Consider the following 14,837-nt stretch of genomic DNA (forward strand, 5'->3'; position numbering starts at 1 on the left):
TTGATTCGGGTTATCGGGTGATGGTGATTTTTGTTAGAGTCAACCCTTCTTCTAGCACCAATTTGCTGATGTCGAAAATTGTCAATCTGGTATCAGACAGAATAATGAATCCATGATGCTGGATCCTCTGGTAATTGATGAGACTTCTACATTGAATCCCGTAACGATCAAATCATGCTCCCGTTTTTTTTTTCCTTTAAACTTGGGGGGAAACTGCAATGAGCTGAGAAACCTCTCCGAAGCTCAAGACAGTCAGACTGTCCTTGAGCTAAAGAATTGAATTGAGTATTGAGTGAATCGTGGAGTTCGTACCTTCTTCAAGGCGAGTTGATGACCTTTTATAGGCATCTTTGGCCGACTATTGTTAGGCCGCCTGATTGAGGCGGTTGAGATCCACCATGTTGGATTGAAACTACTATTTCGTAGTTAGAAGTTATTAGGATTTCCCGATGAGGTTATCCCGTATCTTTGATATTTATGAGTTCCTATTTTTAGGTTCCTTGATAGATATATTTTTCGAGTTATGTATATTATTTAGGAGGTGTACCCTCATTTGAAGACTCTTGAAGCCCAAGTTAGTATATACTTAAGCCTCGCCGACTGGGATCTTTAATTAGATTTGGGATTAAGTCAGTAACCGTGAGGCATGCTTCTCCCTCCCTATGTTTTAAAATTAAATATGGGATACTTGTTACTTGGACTTACCTAGCTTTCACGTGAATCCCACGACAGACCTGGTTGTATTTGAGTTAGGGCAGGGCTTTAGGCGCCTAAAACCAAGGGCGGAGCCAGGGTGGGCGGTCCCTCGCTGCAGCCCGGGCCAAATGTTTTTATTTGTAGTGTATATGTGCCAGATTAGACGTAACTGACTTGCAGCCCGGGTGGTTGCTTCCTATGGCTAACACACATTACGTTATGAGATCGAACCCTTTCACCCTTATACCTTCTCTTTTTGCTTTTGCTTTTCTAAATTAATTCCATATTGCCCCTTACACATTGTATTCTTTAACTTTTGGTCCAACCTTATGTCCTGTATTTATAAACCAGATTCTATTTTGATCCCTTCTTTTTGTTGAATTAAATTTTATCCCTTTTGTTAGGTTCCGTCCTATAGTCTAGTCATTTGTCTTCATATTACCAATGATCACATACATCAATTCTAATGAATGTGAAGTTTTTCTTAATTGCTTCACATTTGAACTATTAACGAAAATTTCACGTAGATCTTATTTCCTCAAATGAGAATTTCCGGAATCACTTGTTTAGGATTGAAAAGTTACAATAGATATGAGAATAGTGATAGAAAAGTATCATACTCGGCAAAAAATTAAGAGTGCGTATACACTAAAACAAAAGTTTTGCTCTTTAAGTAATTTTAAGCTAGTTCGGGCTAGCTTAAAATCCTAACTCCGCTTTTGCCTAGAACAATCATACCGACCCCCCAGTTATGGGTTTGAGTGGCAGACCTCCTTCGGATTCAACCTCCATGTTGACTTAACGCGGTTTGACCCGCGTCAAGTCAGTCTTTTCTTGACTTATTAACCTTAATCAACTGACCATTTTTGGATCGTTATAAACAAATTATTCTATTTTCACTCGTTCGCCAGCATGAGGGAAATACCTAGTAAGATTATTATGAACCCAATTCTGTGTATCTTTTTTAGAATTACTCGAGCTTTTAAGCATATATTGATGAAAGCCTAGAGTTTTAGAGGGAGAAGAAGTGGGGAAGAGAACAACAGAACTTGAAAAAGGGAGAAGGATTTTGTACGAGGAGAGGGAGAGATGAATACCAAACCCTCGAATTTCTGAGGGAGAAGAAAAGAGGGAAAAGTCAACAAAACTTCTTCAGAAGGAGGCAAAACAATTTGGTGAATGCATTTGAATGAAATGTGAGTGTATATGATAGGCGACTGTGTTTGGGTAAAAATTGGTGTAAGTGGTCGGTGTGAAAAACCATTAGTATCGAACAAGGGAAAATAGCTATTTGGGTTGAGAAAAATATCATAATAACTAAAAAATCCATCATATTTTTCAATGAACTAAAAGTTGTTATAATGTTAAGGGGAATGATACATACGGTTTAAAATAACAAAAATGATGCTATGCCCGGCCCAATCCCGGCCATCCGATTTGGCACGCCAACCGGGCATAGCATCATGAGTTGGCAGCGTGATTTGAAGAAATGTTTCCAAATTTACATTTTGGTCCCTCAAATTTAATGCTTTCTGAGTTGAGTCCTTTTTAAAATAAGTGGAATCAAAACACGGGATTCTTTAACTTTCCCTCTTTTGCTTCAAAGCTAGGCTTTGCTGCCAACAAAAAAAAAAAAACCAAAACCTAGGGTTTCGCTTCACTTTCCCTCTTCCAACTCGATTCCAGCAAGGTTTGCTTCAAATCACTCGAGAAATTCTAGGGTTTTGCTTCAAATCACTCGAGAAATACAGCTCCTTCACTCGATTCAACTCCAGGCATCATCAGGTAATTTTTGAACTCAAAATCGAACAACATAACTAGTAAGATTTTGTTGAAATTCTAGGGTTTTTATGTGTTTAATGGAGTATAGGGTATCTTTCTTTCTGTTGTTTTGCAGTTCTCACCCTATCCAGGTATAACCCCATAACACAACAACACTAATTTTACTCTTTTTCTTTTTTTATTGATCCTCTTCCACTAAATTTAACCCTTTATCTCTTCACCACCACCACCACCACCACTAAAACAGTCACAAAATTTATCAAAATTAAGTTTAATTTCAATCTTTAAAATTATTTCCTTCTTTAATTATATATATTTGTTGTTGTTTCTTTGATTTTACAAATTGGTTTGTTGTATTTGGATTGAATTGAATTGAAACCCTAATTCTTTAATAAAGTTGAAGATATTCTAAGTTTCATGATTTCAAGATATTCAGTTTGAATTAGCTGATTTTATAATTTGGTTATTATCAATAGAAAAATCTAGGGAAGCAAATCAAATTTGTATATTATATGGAAGTTTAGGTAGTTCCATGTAAAATTGAAGTATGTATCTTGAGTTTATGGCATAGAGTGGTACTGGAGAAGTGGAGAAAATTTCGTGGTTTATGAACTTTTTTGCATAACTATCCGATGTTATACAAGTCTGTATACTGAAGTTCGGTCTCCATGTACATTAAATCTGATTTGTTCCTATATTTAATCTCCATAATTAGATATAATAAGCAATTATAGATGTAAAATCAATTTCATCTTAATTGCTGTTAATGAGTTATTTGATTTGTATTTTGGTACATGTGTGAATCTTAGGATATTGTTTTGCATGCGGTGGCTCGACTAACCGAAACAGAAAGGTAATTGTGTGGTTGTGTGTGTTTATTTAGATACTATTTTGAGCTAATAATAAAGGTCTCTGTATTTTTGTCAATAGAAAGTCAATGATACTGGATTCCGTAGAAGAAAGAAAACATATCACGTGTGCTTGCTCGAATGGTTTTCTTAAGGTTTTGTTATCCAGAACCGAACGCAATCCTAATCGATGGTTCACAAAGTGTCCACAAGCGGTATCATTTTTTTTTTTTGTATATTGTATATGCATTAAAGTATTTGAAAGTATTTCAAATGTTGTTATGACCATTTACCGTATGTGTGTAGAGAGGATTTAATGACAAGGGATGTGGATTTTGGTGTTGGTTGGATGAACTTCGATTGTGTCCTTGTGGGGATGGTCCTGCCAAGCTCATAACATCAAAATCTGAAGGTCGAAGGTTCTATTGTTGTCCAAAGTCATCTTATAATGGAAAGCACGGATGTGGGTTTCATATTTTCGAAGAAGATATTGATGATTATGATGACATACCGGAGGCGTCTGCGAGAGAAGACGACGAAATAAGCCGTATTGCTGAAAAATTATTGTCTTTGGAGTTGGAATCTCGTAAAGCTATGGAGCGTTACCGACAATGTGAAGAATTAAAGAAAGATCTTATAAAAAGTGTCGAATCGAGGTTGAAAAGCGATATTGTCTCTTTTCTTTGTGTTTATTGTTGTTTGTATTTCTATTTAACAGTAGTAAGAGTTTGTTTACTCCATCATCAATATTAATATTTTGTGAAGTATTCAAGTAGGGCTTATTTACCGACCATGACAGAATGTTCATTATGTCTCTCTAATTTTTGTCCGGTCGCGTCACTAACCAGCACTAGTATAATAAGAAACCGCGTAACAGTTAATTCCATGAGTGACCAAAGCTACTTCCGGATTAGAAAATCTCCATTATCAAACAATTAAGTGCCCTGTTTGCTCTCATATTGATGATTAATTTTGAATTAGTATTTTTATGACTTTTTTAATGTTGTGGCATACTTTTCGATTAACAAATAACCTAATAAATAAAACATCTTTTGGAAATATTCATTGTCTTGCTTCTTTAATTAAATCTATTTTAAACAATGACATTACGCGTTAAAAATAATAATTTAACGAGTCGAAAAGTAGTTGGAAATAATCTAACATTGGTGTCTTCCTTTTTGTATTTTTTTTTGCATTTCTCATTGTTCCAAACATAAAATCAAAATAACATGGTTCGTGAAACAAAACATTGAAGTCGACCATAATTAACCATTCATTACGTGTCGTCGGTTGAAAAATCAAAATCGTTATCTGGCTCATCGATCAATTGAAAACGTGTCCTTGTCTGATAAAATTGTCGATCTACTGCATTTGCTGAGAACGGAACAGTTGCACCACTTTCAAATTCAGGACGATATACTCCCATCAATAACTCCATGTTAGACTGCATTTGTAATAAGATATGATAATATTAACAAACTAAAGTACACAAAAATATATTTAGATTTATTACCTTAATAACAAGAAAGGTAAACAAATTACCATCCTAGATTCCGGTGTATAGTATGTGTGTTGGTGACTTTCACCAAGCGAGCTCCCTTGTGTATCCAACACGGGCTGACATGAAGAGATTTTAGAAGGTGAAAACTAAAAAAGAAACACAAACATAAGATTATTTCTGAAACACTAAATAAGAGTTACCATTATAGGTTCCGGTGTAGAGTTTGTGTTTTGTTGACTACCAAGCGAACTCTCTTGTGTTTTCAACCCTCCCTCACATGACGGCATCTTAGTTGTTGAAACCTAAAACACAAACATAGTATTCAATACTAAATAAGAGTAACACAAAACATAAATATAGGTAATATAGACAAATACTACTTACTTTTTTCCTTTTGTATGCTTTCTTTTTAATTCTAACCTCTCTTGGCCGACCCTTCGACTTAACTAACACTGGATCACGGATATCTTCCCTTGCATTATCCTCACAGTCGACCGTATATCCCGCTTGTCGGCTTGGTCCTGAACTAGTTCTCTTGTCCTCTTTTGAGTTCATCTTCAACTTATACTTTGACATCCATTCTTTTAAACTATTGGTGTTTCTCTCATTCAATGATGCTTCATCTGCTATTTCGCTGAATAATACACACAATTCATCATACCGTTTTTGCTCCGGTGTAGAATCCCATCCGCCATAGTTGACACTAACCCGGGTGTGAGATCTTTTCACATCCTTCCTCCATCTCTTTAGAATGTATTTCTCCGGTATTACCTTCACATCGTTTCTACACAACACCATCAGTGCATGTCGGCATAAAATGCCCTTAAACTCAAACAAAAGACAATTGCATTTAATATCACACTCAATAGGATGAAAAACCACGGAATATCTTGCCCGACCAAATTCCTTTTTCTCTGAAATCAAATACTCATACATTGTGCCGTACTCTTTGACTTCTACATAGTCACAAGCAAGCTTTCCAGTAAGTTCTGACCGAAAATCTTGAAACTTAGCTAGTGTGTAAATGTCTCTCATCTGTCTTTCAATCTCGAAAGGAGTCACACAAGGCAACTCAAAATGATAAGTCCTGAAGTCTTCTCTAGCCTCTATTTCAACTTTGTCTCTTAAAGCCACATTGTATTGTTCAACAAAAACCTTCAATGAGGTTTTCGCATTGACATATCCATCAAAGAACGCATTCATACTTTCACTTCGTTGGGTACTAGACATTCCCGCCCAAAAGTAAGGTTTCACAAATATTGGAACCCATCGTTTCCTCTCTCTATACATATCATCCAACCACCGATTATCCCGTAAACTGTAATGATCTATCATGTATCTCCACTTACACTCGAACTCTTCAATGCTAAGTGTGTCATAAACGATATCATGCAACGCGGTATTTATCTTCTTGTAGTCTTTGTAGCTACTTAGTTTCTGTGGTATCTTCTTCATTATATGCCAAAGACACCATCGATGTCTTGTATTAGGAAAAACCTCTTCAATAGCACACCGTATAGCTTGATCTTGATCTGTAATAATACCATCCGGAGCCTTACCATCCATACAATCAAGCCAAGTCCTAAACAACCAACTAAACGTCTCTGTATCTTCATTCGACAATAAACCACAACCCAAAAGGATTGATTTCCCATGATGATTAATGCCAACAAAATGAGCAAAAGGAAGACCGTACCATTTGTTAAGTAGGTTGTATCAAACGTCACAACGTCGCCAAATTCTTTGTATGCCTCCCTACTCCTCCTATCTGCCCAAAACACATACGTAAGCAACCATCTTCGTCTAAATCCATACTAAAAATAAAACCATTACTCTTCTTTTGCATTGTCAAAAAATACTGTTGAATAGCTAAAGCATCTCCTTCTCCAAGACGTATAGATCTCTTCTTTTGAATATAATTTCTGCAATCTCTTTCATTGAATGGGACATTCTCATGTCCACCAGCTGCTACAACATGTTGCTTATAATTACGACTCACTTTAATTCTTGCCATAGCACTAATTTCGAGTTGTCTTGCCACATGAGCATTAATCTTTCGATTACATCTAAAGTGTCGAACTTTTCCGGGACTAAGAATATGATTGTGCTCTAAAATAACACTAGTTATTTCGTATTTCCCACGTTCATTCAACTTCGAACAGATTTTGCCTTTACACCCATTTCGACTACTAGGTTGTTGTTCAATAGGATTCCTACCTACTGATTTAGTTGTCCCACTCTTCGCACAAGTCAATGTAACATAACGAACTACCCCTTCTTCTCTTTTAGTTGATCGTTTTCTGAGTGAGAAACCTTCTTTTCGACTATAGGCAAGACAAACGGCATATACTTCATCCAAATTGTTCAACTCCAAACCTATAGTTGGTACTGTAACTTCACACAATTCTTCTTTTTGTTTGCCAATGTCATTCTCGGTCATTTTGTCGAAACATTCCACATCCTCACTCTCTGAAGAGTATAACATTTCTGCAGCCAAAATAAAGAGAATTAAAAACCAGATTATACATACATTTAGTAGTACTTCTCTCTGGTGTACAAATAGTAATTAGTTAAGAGTGGGTATGTATATATCTGATCATTTCATTAACTCATGTAGATACATACACACAATATACAATATATTCACAGGAAAATTACCTTAAATAATTGGTGGGTTGTATTTGGTCATTTCTAATCCGTTTAATAATTAAATAACCTACTTGGTAGTTTGTACTATGGTTTCCTACCTTTACTCTAAAGTCTCGACTAAATATTACCGAACACAATCTATCTAATTAATAGGGTGTTTACGTTAGGTTATCTCTGCCATGAATCATTTCTAAATTAGGTTTGGTTGGTAACAAGGAATCTAATCCATGTAAATGATTATTATTTTAGTAGCTTGTGGCTGTGGGTAATCATCCTAGTTAGTATATAATAATATTTCATATTCCAAATTCTCAAACATATATGTCACCCTAGCTAGAGTAGTGGTACCAGGATGAGCCTGCTGCTAGATGATCAGGCAAGTAGTAATCATAAAATGGAGAAGTTTATCGAGATTATTCTAATTAGATCGATGTACGTAGCTAGCTTAATATTTGTAGCACTACGACTAACAATCTTAAATGCAAAGAGAGACGACTGAACGAGACATGCAGACAGCTGGGAGGAAGCCGTGAATGAAGAGCGGGATTGGTAGTATACTAGAGCATGCATGTTCAGAATAAAAGGAAAGATTGAAAAGAATACATACTTCAATAGGCAGTTAGTCAAGCAACAGTGCAATCAAGTGTGTTTATATTTTTTTTATGTAAATTGAAAATAAGACTTGGACAAAATGTGGACAATTTTTCTTGGCAACCAAAGATACAATGGACTGTATCAAGAACATCTACATTATTTTTACAGTAGTAGTTAAGAGAAAGCTTAAATTGTACTAATTTAAGTGATTGTTCTTGTATTTTGTTTTTATGTTTGTTTCTTCTTCTTCTTAATAGGGGAAGTGGATTTAGTCAATGAGTCAAGGACTTGAATAACAAAGAGGTTGATATGAAAGAAGTTTCATGAGAACTTATAAAGGTGATGCCAAATGATTTGGACCAAGTAGAATACATACACACTACCAAGAGATAATAGTAGGGACAATGCCTCATGGTACAACCTAAATTTTTCACTCATGGTTCAATTCACAGACCAAATTGGAGCTTAAAATCACAATAATGGAGGTATTAAGCAGTTTTGAAGTAAGGGAGCAAAGCTTATAAGCGGTTTTGGGGGATTCAAATAAGTGGTTTTGAGGTTAAACCGACCTGAGAAGAGCGGTTTTTAGAGAGAGAAACCTTGCTGAAATCGAGTAATTTGAAGCAAAACCGAGCTGGAATCAAGTTGAGAGTTGCAAATCAAGGAAACCCTAGGTTTTAGCTTTTTTTTTTGTTGGCAGCAAACCCTAGTTTTGAAGCAAAAGAGGGAAAGTTAAACAAATCTCGTGTTTTGTTCCACTTATTTTAAAAAGGACTCAACTCAGAAAACATTAAATTTGAGGGACCAAAGTGTAAATTTTGAAACATGCTTCAAATCACGCTGCCAACTCATGATGCTATGCCCGGTTGGCGTGCCAACTCGGATGGCCGGGATTGGGCCGGGAAATCCGCCGGGCATAGCATCATTTTTGTAAAAATAATATGGGTAATTAAGAATCAGGTCATTTTTTATATTTTTCCTTCCCAAAATACCCTTACTCATTAATATTCATTCTCTTCCAAAAGATCCAAAATTTTATGGTGTGTTTGGTTGCAGGATTCCTAAGTAGGATTTCTATCAAAAGTGGAATTTGGTAGGAATCATGAATCCTTGGTCTGTTTGGCTACCAAGAATCCTAGGACTCTTGAATCCTAAGGATTCCTAATTCCAAAATTTGTATTGGACCAAAATCCCACCCTACCCCCTAGGATTTGTTAGGATTTTTGATTAATGAACCTAAAATTCAAAATTAAAATCAACAAAAAAATATTTCCTTCTACAAAATCATTATTTTTTTTTCAAAATCATTGTTTTTTTCAAAAATCATATTTTTTCTAAAGACGTTTAAAAATACTCAAATAATAATAAATCATAGGATTCTTAGTTGCCAAACAAGCCAAAAAATATTACTTGGATTCATGAATCCGTGGAATCATGAATCCCAAGGACTCATGAATCTGCGGATTCATGATTCCGCCATCCAAACACACCATTAGGGTTTTTCTGTTTCTTCTTTTTCCCCTTCAATTAAGTTTCTTAACGCCCGAAACTTCATCTCCATACTCGTGAGGATGGATTTAGATATGGAGCCTTTTCGTTTGATTGATGTTTGTTCTGAAGATGATTGTCTTCTTTCTCTCTCTATGTCTTTTTATGATAATTGAGTTTCGATAATGAAGATTATTAGTTTCTCCTAGATCGTAGGTTATTTATTTGCCATTTCGATTTGTTTGGCTGACTTATACTTTTAGGGTTTGAGATAATTATTTTTCCAAAGAAATATACAATTTTTTATATGAGAAATGTACAATTCTTGAATCAAATTGAGAGGTAGAATTCTTGATTGCCTTTCATATACTTTATTCACATTTCTAATCTCATTTTTGGGTGATGTTTTATTTCCATTTCCTTGTTTATCAAGAGCAGTAGAACTTAAAACCAATTAGGTTAATGTTTTACTTCACACAAGGATTGGATTTGTGCAAATTGAGGTAAAGAGTATAATTGTAATTCTTTGCCATAAGAATACTCAACGTCTTAAATTGGTCATTTTTATTTCTAGTAAATACCATCATGTTGATCTTGGATGCAAGCAGTTCATTTGGTTTTCATGTTTGATCATTCCATTACTTCTACGAAGATGTTTCACACTATTTTTCATGGTTTTTGCTAATGTTTTACTCAACTTAAGTTTTTGCTAATGTTTTGCTCAACTTAAGTTTTGATGGATGTTCACTTTGATTGATTGGGATTGGTTAGTCATCCTTGAAACCCTACTTACAGGACAAAGAAAAAAAATTTTGATGACTGTAAACTAGGTTTACAATTATGAAAAGTCGACATACGGTATCGCCAAACAACTTTGAGATGCAACTAGAAGTCTCAGAACTCATAATTGAGTGTGTGATTGACTGATCCGACTAGAAATTAAAGTATTATCATCTAGATGTTTCAAAATGAGTTTATGCTAATAAATTTTTCTAATGATTCGTTAGTTAACTAGCTGATTTGGATTGGATTGGATTTGGTTTTCTTTAACAGAATTTGATTGTTTCTCTTGATTGATCCGACTAAAAATTAAAGTTTGATCATATCGGTATTTCAAAATGAGTTTGTGTTAGTTGATCGGTGAGATATTCAGATCAATCGAGTAGTTTTAGTATATTATAGTTCTGATTTTGTTAATGATTTGTTAGTTAACTCGCTGATTTGGATTAGATTAGGTTTTGTTAATAGAATTTGATTGTTACTCATCATTTTGTAGAGGTTTATCTAGTTAATCTCTAATTTTATGGATTTGTAGGTGATGAGATCTGGTTTCTTAGTTGGTTCATTTAAATTTTGTGCCTCTTTTTTGCTATAATTGTGGGTTGGGTAAATTAATACTTCAATTAACTGGTTTCTATGTTTAATTTCATCGGCTCTTTCGACGAGAACTATGACTTTCCTGTGTTCCTTTTTTGGGTTGTTTTGCTTGTTATTATAGATTACGTACGCTTGTTTCTTATTGTTGTGGTTAAGCGATTGAGTTGCAGTTTGGTGTGATGGGCACTTAATCAAACAATGCATGAATTCACTAGCTTGGTGTTTAGTGCTGCACTTTTGTGTTTGCAATTGAAAAAAGTAAATTATGTCTTTTTCAGGAGATATTCCTTGAAGTTCTAAACCTATCACACAACCAACTCGCTGGAACCATACCAACATGTGGACAATTCAACAGGTAGAACCATACTTCTTTCGACGGGAACTTAGGTTTGTGCGGGTTTCAAGTGTCAAGAGAGTAGAGATCATGTAGAATTGCCTGAAGTAGAAGAGAGTGAGGATGATTGGAGGAAACTAGTATGTTTGATTGGAAAATCATATTGGTGGGCTTCAGTTTTGGACTTGTAATTGGAGTTGTCATAGAACATATCATATTGGACGGGAAGTTAACAAAGATACTCCCTCAAAGTAAGCTGCAACAGACGCCCTTGTGGTGCCATTCCATAACTTGACTGACTTATCAAAAGTAGCTAGCTAGCACTTGCTCCATTGTCCGTCACGCGAAAAGTAGACATGGTTCACAAGTTGTAGTTGACCCTATGAAAAGGATGAACATTCTTCAGATTTTGCAGCATCCGTGGTTCCAAGCTCATCTTCCACGGTATTTAGCCGCGCCTTCTCCAGATACAATTACAAAAGGCAAAGAAGATATACCTATAGTTTACCTCCGTCTTTTATGTTATTGGTCTCCAACAGTAGTAATCTTATATGGTGTTATCTGTGTTTGAAACCAATTATTTGAGATTTTGAACCTATAGCCCCACAAAAAGGGTGAATATTGTATTTTGCTTTTGTGGTGTATATTGTAAATGGAAATGAAATTGGTAACATGTATTTCGATGAAGGATACAAAGAAGGAATAAGTAAAAGAACATCAAAAAAATTACATAGATACAACGACTCCAAGATTCGAAAGCGGTTCCCTCATTCAATTGTTGATCAAATGATTTGGTCTCCAAATGGGTTTATGAATATTGTGCTTATTACTTGTGTACCTTTTCTCTTAATTATACTCTATATTATTCTTATTATGTACTCTTTTTTTTTGTTGAAAATATTTTGTACTCTATTACTGTCTTGTTTGTTACAAAATCATGTTTGCAATCTGTATTTTGCAAACACAGTTTGCAGTTTACATTATGCAAACACATGTTTGCAGTTTACATATGCAAACACAAGTTTGCATATCAGATTGTTGCAAACACGTTTATAGAACAGATTGTTGCAAACACGTTTGCAGAAAAACTTAAAGGAAAAAAACGCCGTTTTTAAAAGACTTCTTTCGTGGAATTAAGCATTCCATTTCTTTGAGTTTAGAAAGAAATTCTGTTCCAATAAGCAAATGTGGCATGGTTACAAGGGCCTATTCATCGCATATAGGCTTTAATTTAAAGGGCATCAGGTTTTTTTTTTTGAAAAAAGTATTGAAAGTGGATCTTGTTAGAGAGCTAATGAAAAAACATTTCTAAATATATAATTTTTATAGAAATCCGACATCTCAAACAAAAGTTATATCGATTTAAAGTTTAAAGAAAAATAAAAGAATTTAGCTACACAAAACGACAAAATGGAGTATTTTAATATTTGCACACTTTTTTACCTGAATAATAATTTTCGAATGTTTTGTGCTTTTCTACTCATTTTCAATATTATTTTAACCTTTCTAGAAATTACCCCATCGAACAAAGACCGTAAGTGTACACAACATTTCCCTTAATAAAGAAAAATATTATGGACACACAGCTTTTTCCAGTGCCCACATGGTTAAAGGCAAACAACTCAAATTGAGACTTATCTAAGCACACAAAATCAAATACTACAAACCAGATTCTAAAAGGTAAAAGTATATGACGAAAGAAAAGGATGAAGTGAACGTCAGTTGAAGCGGTGTAGCTGACCTGTAGCTCTCTCTAGCTATCTCTAGATTCTCCCTTGTGCCTTTACGACAGCCACCAACCACCACCATTACCACTACCACAATTTAATTGACCTAGACAGGATTCAACCGACCCCCTCCTAGTTTGTTTGGAGAGATGTGCCGCCGGTGAGATCCTCTTCCTTATAATTATGCCGGGGGAGTAGGAGTCTAACAGTTGAATGTCGAGAAGGTTGGTATGTGTGTGTGCCTTCAAATTTCCCATCGACATTAGGAAAATTGGAATCCGAAATCAGACACGATCGGGGTGGCCTATAGCCGACTCAGGCATGGCTATAAAATTCACATTGAACTTGTGATAAGCAGATGAGGCCACAAATTGATGTACATTCCATAAGAATTTATATGCACCGTGATTTTTTGAAGTAGTATCAAGAATTTTTTTTTTTTTTTTTTCTTTTATTGAAAAGAGCAGTATCAAGATAACACGTATAAAAAGTTAAAGGAGTGAATAAAGAATCACATTAATATAATAATATCAATTAAAATTTCATAACTAACAAGATTAACGATCACATTGTGATTCAATATTCCTTTTTATTGATGGTCTTTAGTTGATGATGATCGTAAGGTGATGTTTGTACGACACAATGGGCAAGAGTCATACAGTGAAAGCCACGTGGATATACAATTGGCATGATACACATGATTACATGGCATTCTCTTACCATCTTGACCTTCCGATTTTGATCTTCTCATACATATCGCACAAGTGTCAATCATTTCAACGGTTGGCATACTCGATAGCAAATTAGAATCTAGTTTTATAGTAGTACTAGAATTGATATCACTTGATACATCTGGGGGCATGGTTAGTGACATATCAAGATCAAAGTATTGATCCCAATTAGAGCTTGACATGATTTCAGATATTTTGGTAGTAGAGGGAAAAATCTAGAGATAGAAAGGAAAGTGATATGAGAAAGAGATAGATGAGAAAAAAGGGTGTTGGTTGACATGCTTTTATAGGGTGAAGATGGGTTGGTGAGAGGGTCAAATTTATTGCATTAGTTATTTGTAGCCATTGGATTAGATTGAGTACATTTGATCCAAAGGCAATTAACAAAGAGAAATGGGAAAGGGAGTCAATAAATGTGGTGTTTGGTAAAAAGTGGAAAGTATTTAGTTGTATATGGATATTGTTTGAATGGGCTTTTTGTAGATTTGGGTATTGATCAAAGTCAATGTTTGTAACATATTTGAATTGACTCTTAAAGACCTGTAACAGAAAGAATGATGAAAAGGAAACAAGGGAGAAGTAGGTAAGAAATGTTAAGAGTGTAAATGGGTTTTTGTACTTTTAAGGAATGAAGAAGAGAGGAAATAAAAAATTTAGTTGTTTCATGGCTTGTCCATATCAACAAGCAAAAATTCCAATAATTTTCTCTGCTATTTTTTCCCTGGAGTATTAATTGTGACTTGATGAATATCCATTATTCTAGATTATCTGAAAAACCCAACTATGGAACCGTAATTCCAACCCCTCCACTACAGATATCTGCAGCACATGTTCGATTGTTAGAGGACTCGGGCTTCATTAGATATTTGTTTTTGAACCGTTAGCCCAATACTCCTCTTTTTTTGGTGCTAAAGTGGGTAGAGTTGAACTCATCCTGATTAGCCAAAATATTGCTTCCTCTAGTGAAGTCCATCCATGGCAAAAATTGGTATTACGTAAAAGAACTAATCAAGATGATCAAAGTTGTTGTGAATCTTTTAAATTTAAAATGTATATACAAGGTGCTTTAGACAATGACAAAAACATAAATGATGAGAACTTGGATGTTCT

The 14,837-nt window shown here is 34.9% G+C and overlaps 2 protein-coding genes across 2 annotated transcripts; one reads left to right on the forward strand and one right to left on the reverse strand.

The window, feature by feature from the left end:
- The first annotated feature begins 2,340 nt into the window (after positions 1-2,340).
- Positions 2,341-4,119, forward strand: LOC147556692 (uncharacterized). Its single transcript, XM_086663898.1, has 4 exons — positions 2,341-2,481; positions 3,288-3,331; positions 3,409-3,541; positions 3,633-4,119. Exons 3-4 carry the CDS (start codon positions 3,416-3,418, stop codon positions 4,077-4,079), a joined length of 573 nt encoding a protein of 190 aa, XP_086520024.1. The 5' UTR covers positions 2,341-2,481; positions 3,288-3,331; positions 3,409-3,415; the 3' UTR covers positions 4,080-4,119.
- A 257-nt stretch (positions 4,120-4,376) lies between these two features.
- Positions 4,377-8,824, reverse strand: LOC147556693 (protein FAR-RED IMPAIRED RESPONSE 1-like). Its single transcript, XM_086663579.1, has 4 exons — positions 8,640-8,824; positions 5,212-7,314; positions 4,869-5,129; positions 4,377-4,770 (listed from the first exon to the last, which is right to left on the reverse strand). Exons 2-3 carry the CDS (start codon positions 6,391-6,393, stop codon positions 5,013-5,015), a joined length of 1,299 nt encoding a protein of 432 aa, XP_086519705.1. The 5' UTR covers positions 6,394-7,314; positions 8,640-8,824; the 3' UTR covers positions 4,377-4,770; positions 4,869-5,012.
- Positions 8,825-14,837: the final 6,013 nt, after the last annotated feature.

Source organism: Eschscholzia californica, unplaced genomic scaffold, assembly GCF_041429995.1.
Source record: "Eschscholzia californica isolate CP2 unplaced genomic scaffold, dmEscCali1.0.p SCAF_2, whole genome shotgun sequence".
In the NCBI taxonomy this organism is placed as follows: Eukaryota; Viridiplantae; Streptophyta; class Magnoliopsida; order Ranunculales; family Papaveraceae; genus Eschscholzia; species Eschscholzia californica.

What these genes read in the sequence shown, in the direction of transcription:
- LOC147556692 (XM_086663898.1), top strand. Translation starts at nt 3,416, where the DNA reads ATGATACTGGATTCCGTAGAAGAAAGAAAACATATCACGTGTGCTTGC. An exon ending in TCACAAAGTGTCCACAAGCG is followed by an intron (nt 3,542 to 3,632) that starts GTATCATTTTTT and finishes GTATGTGTGTAG; the next exon opens with AGAGGATTTAATGACAAGGG.
- LOC147556693 (XM_086663579.1), bottom strand. Translation starts at nt 6,393, where the DNA reads ATGGATGGTAAGGCTCCGGATGGTATTATTACAGATCAAGATCAAGCT. An exon ending in AAGCATACAAAAGGAAAAAA is followed by an intron (nt 5,130 to 5,211) that starts GTAAGTAGTATT and finishes TTTGTGTTTTAG; the next exon opens with GTTTCAACAACTAAGATGCC.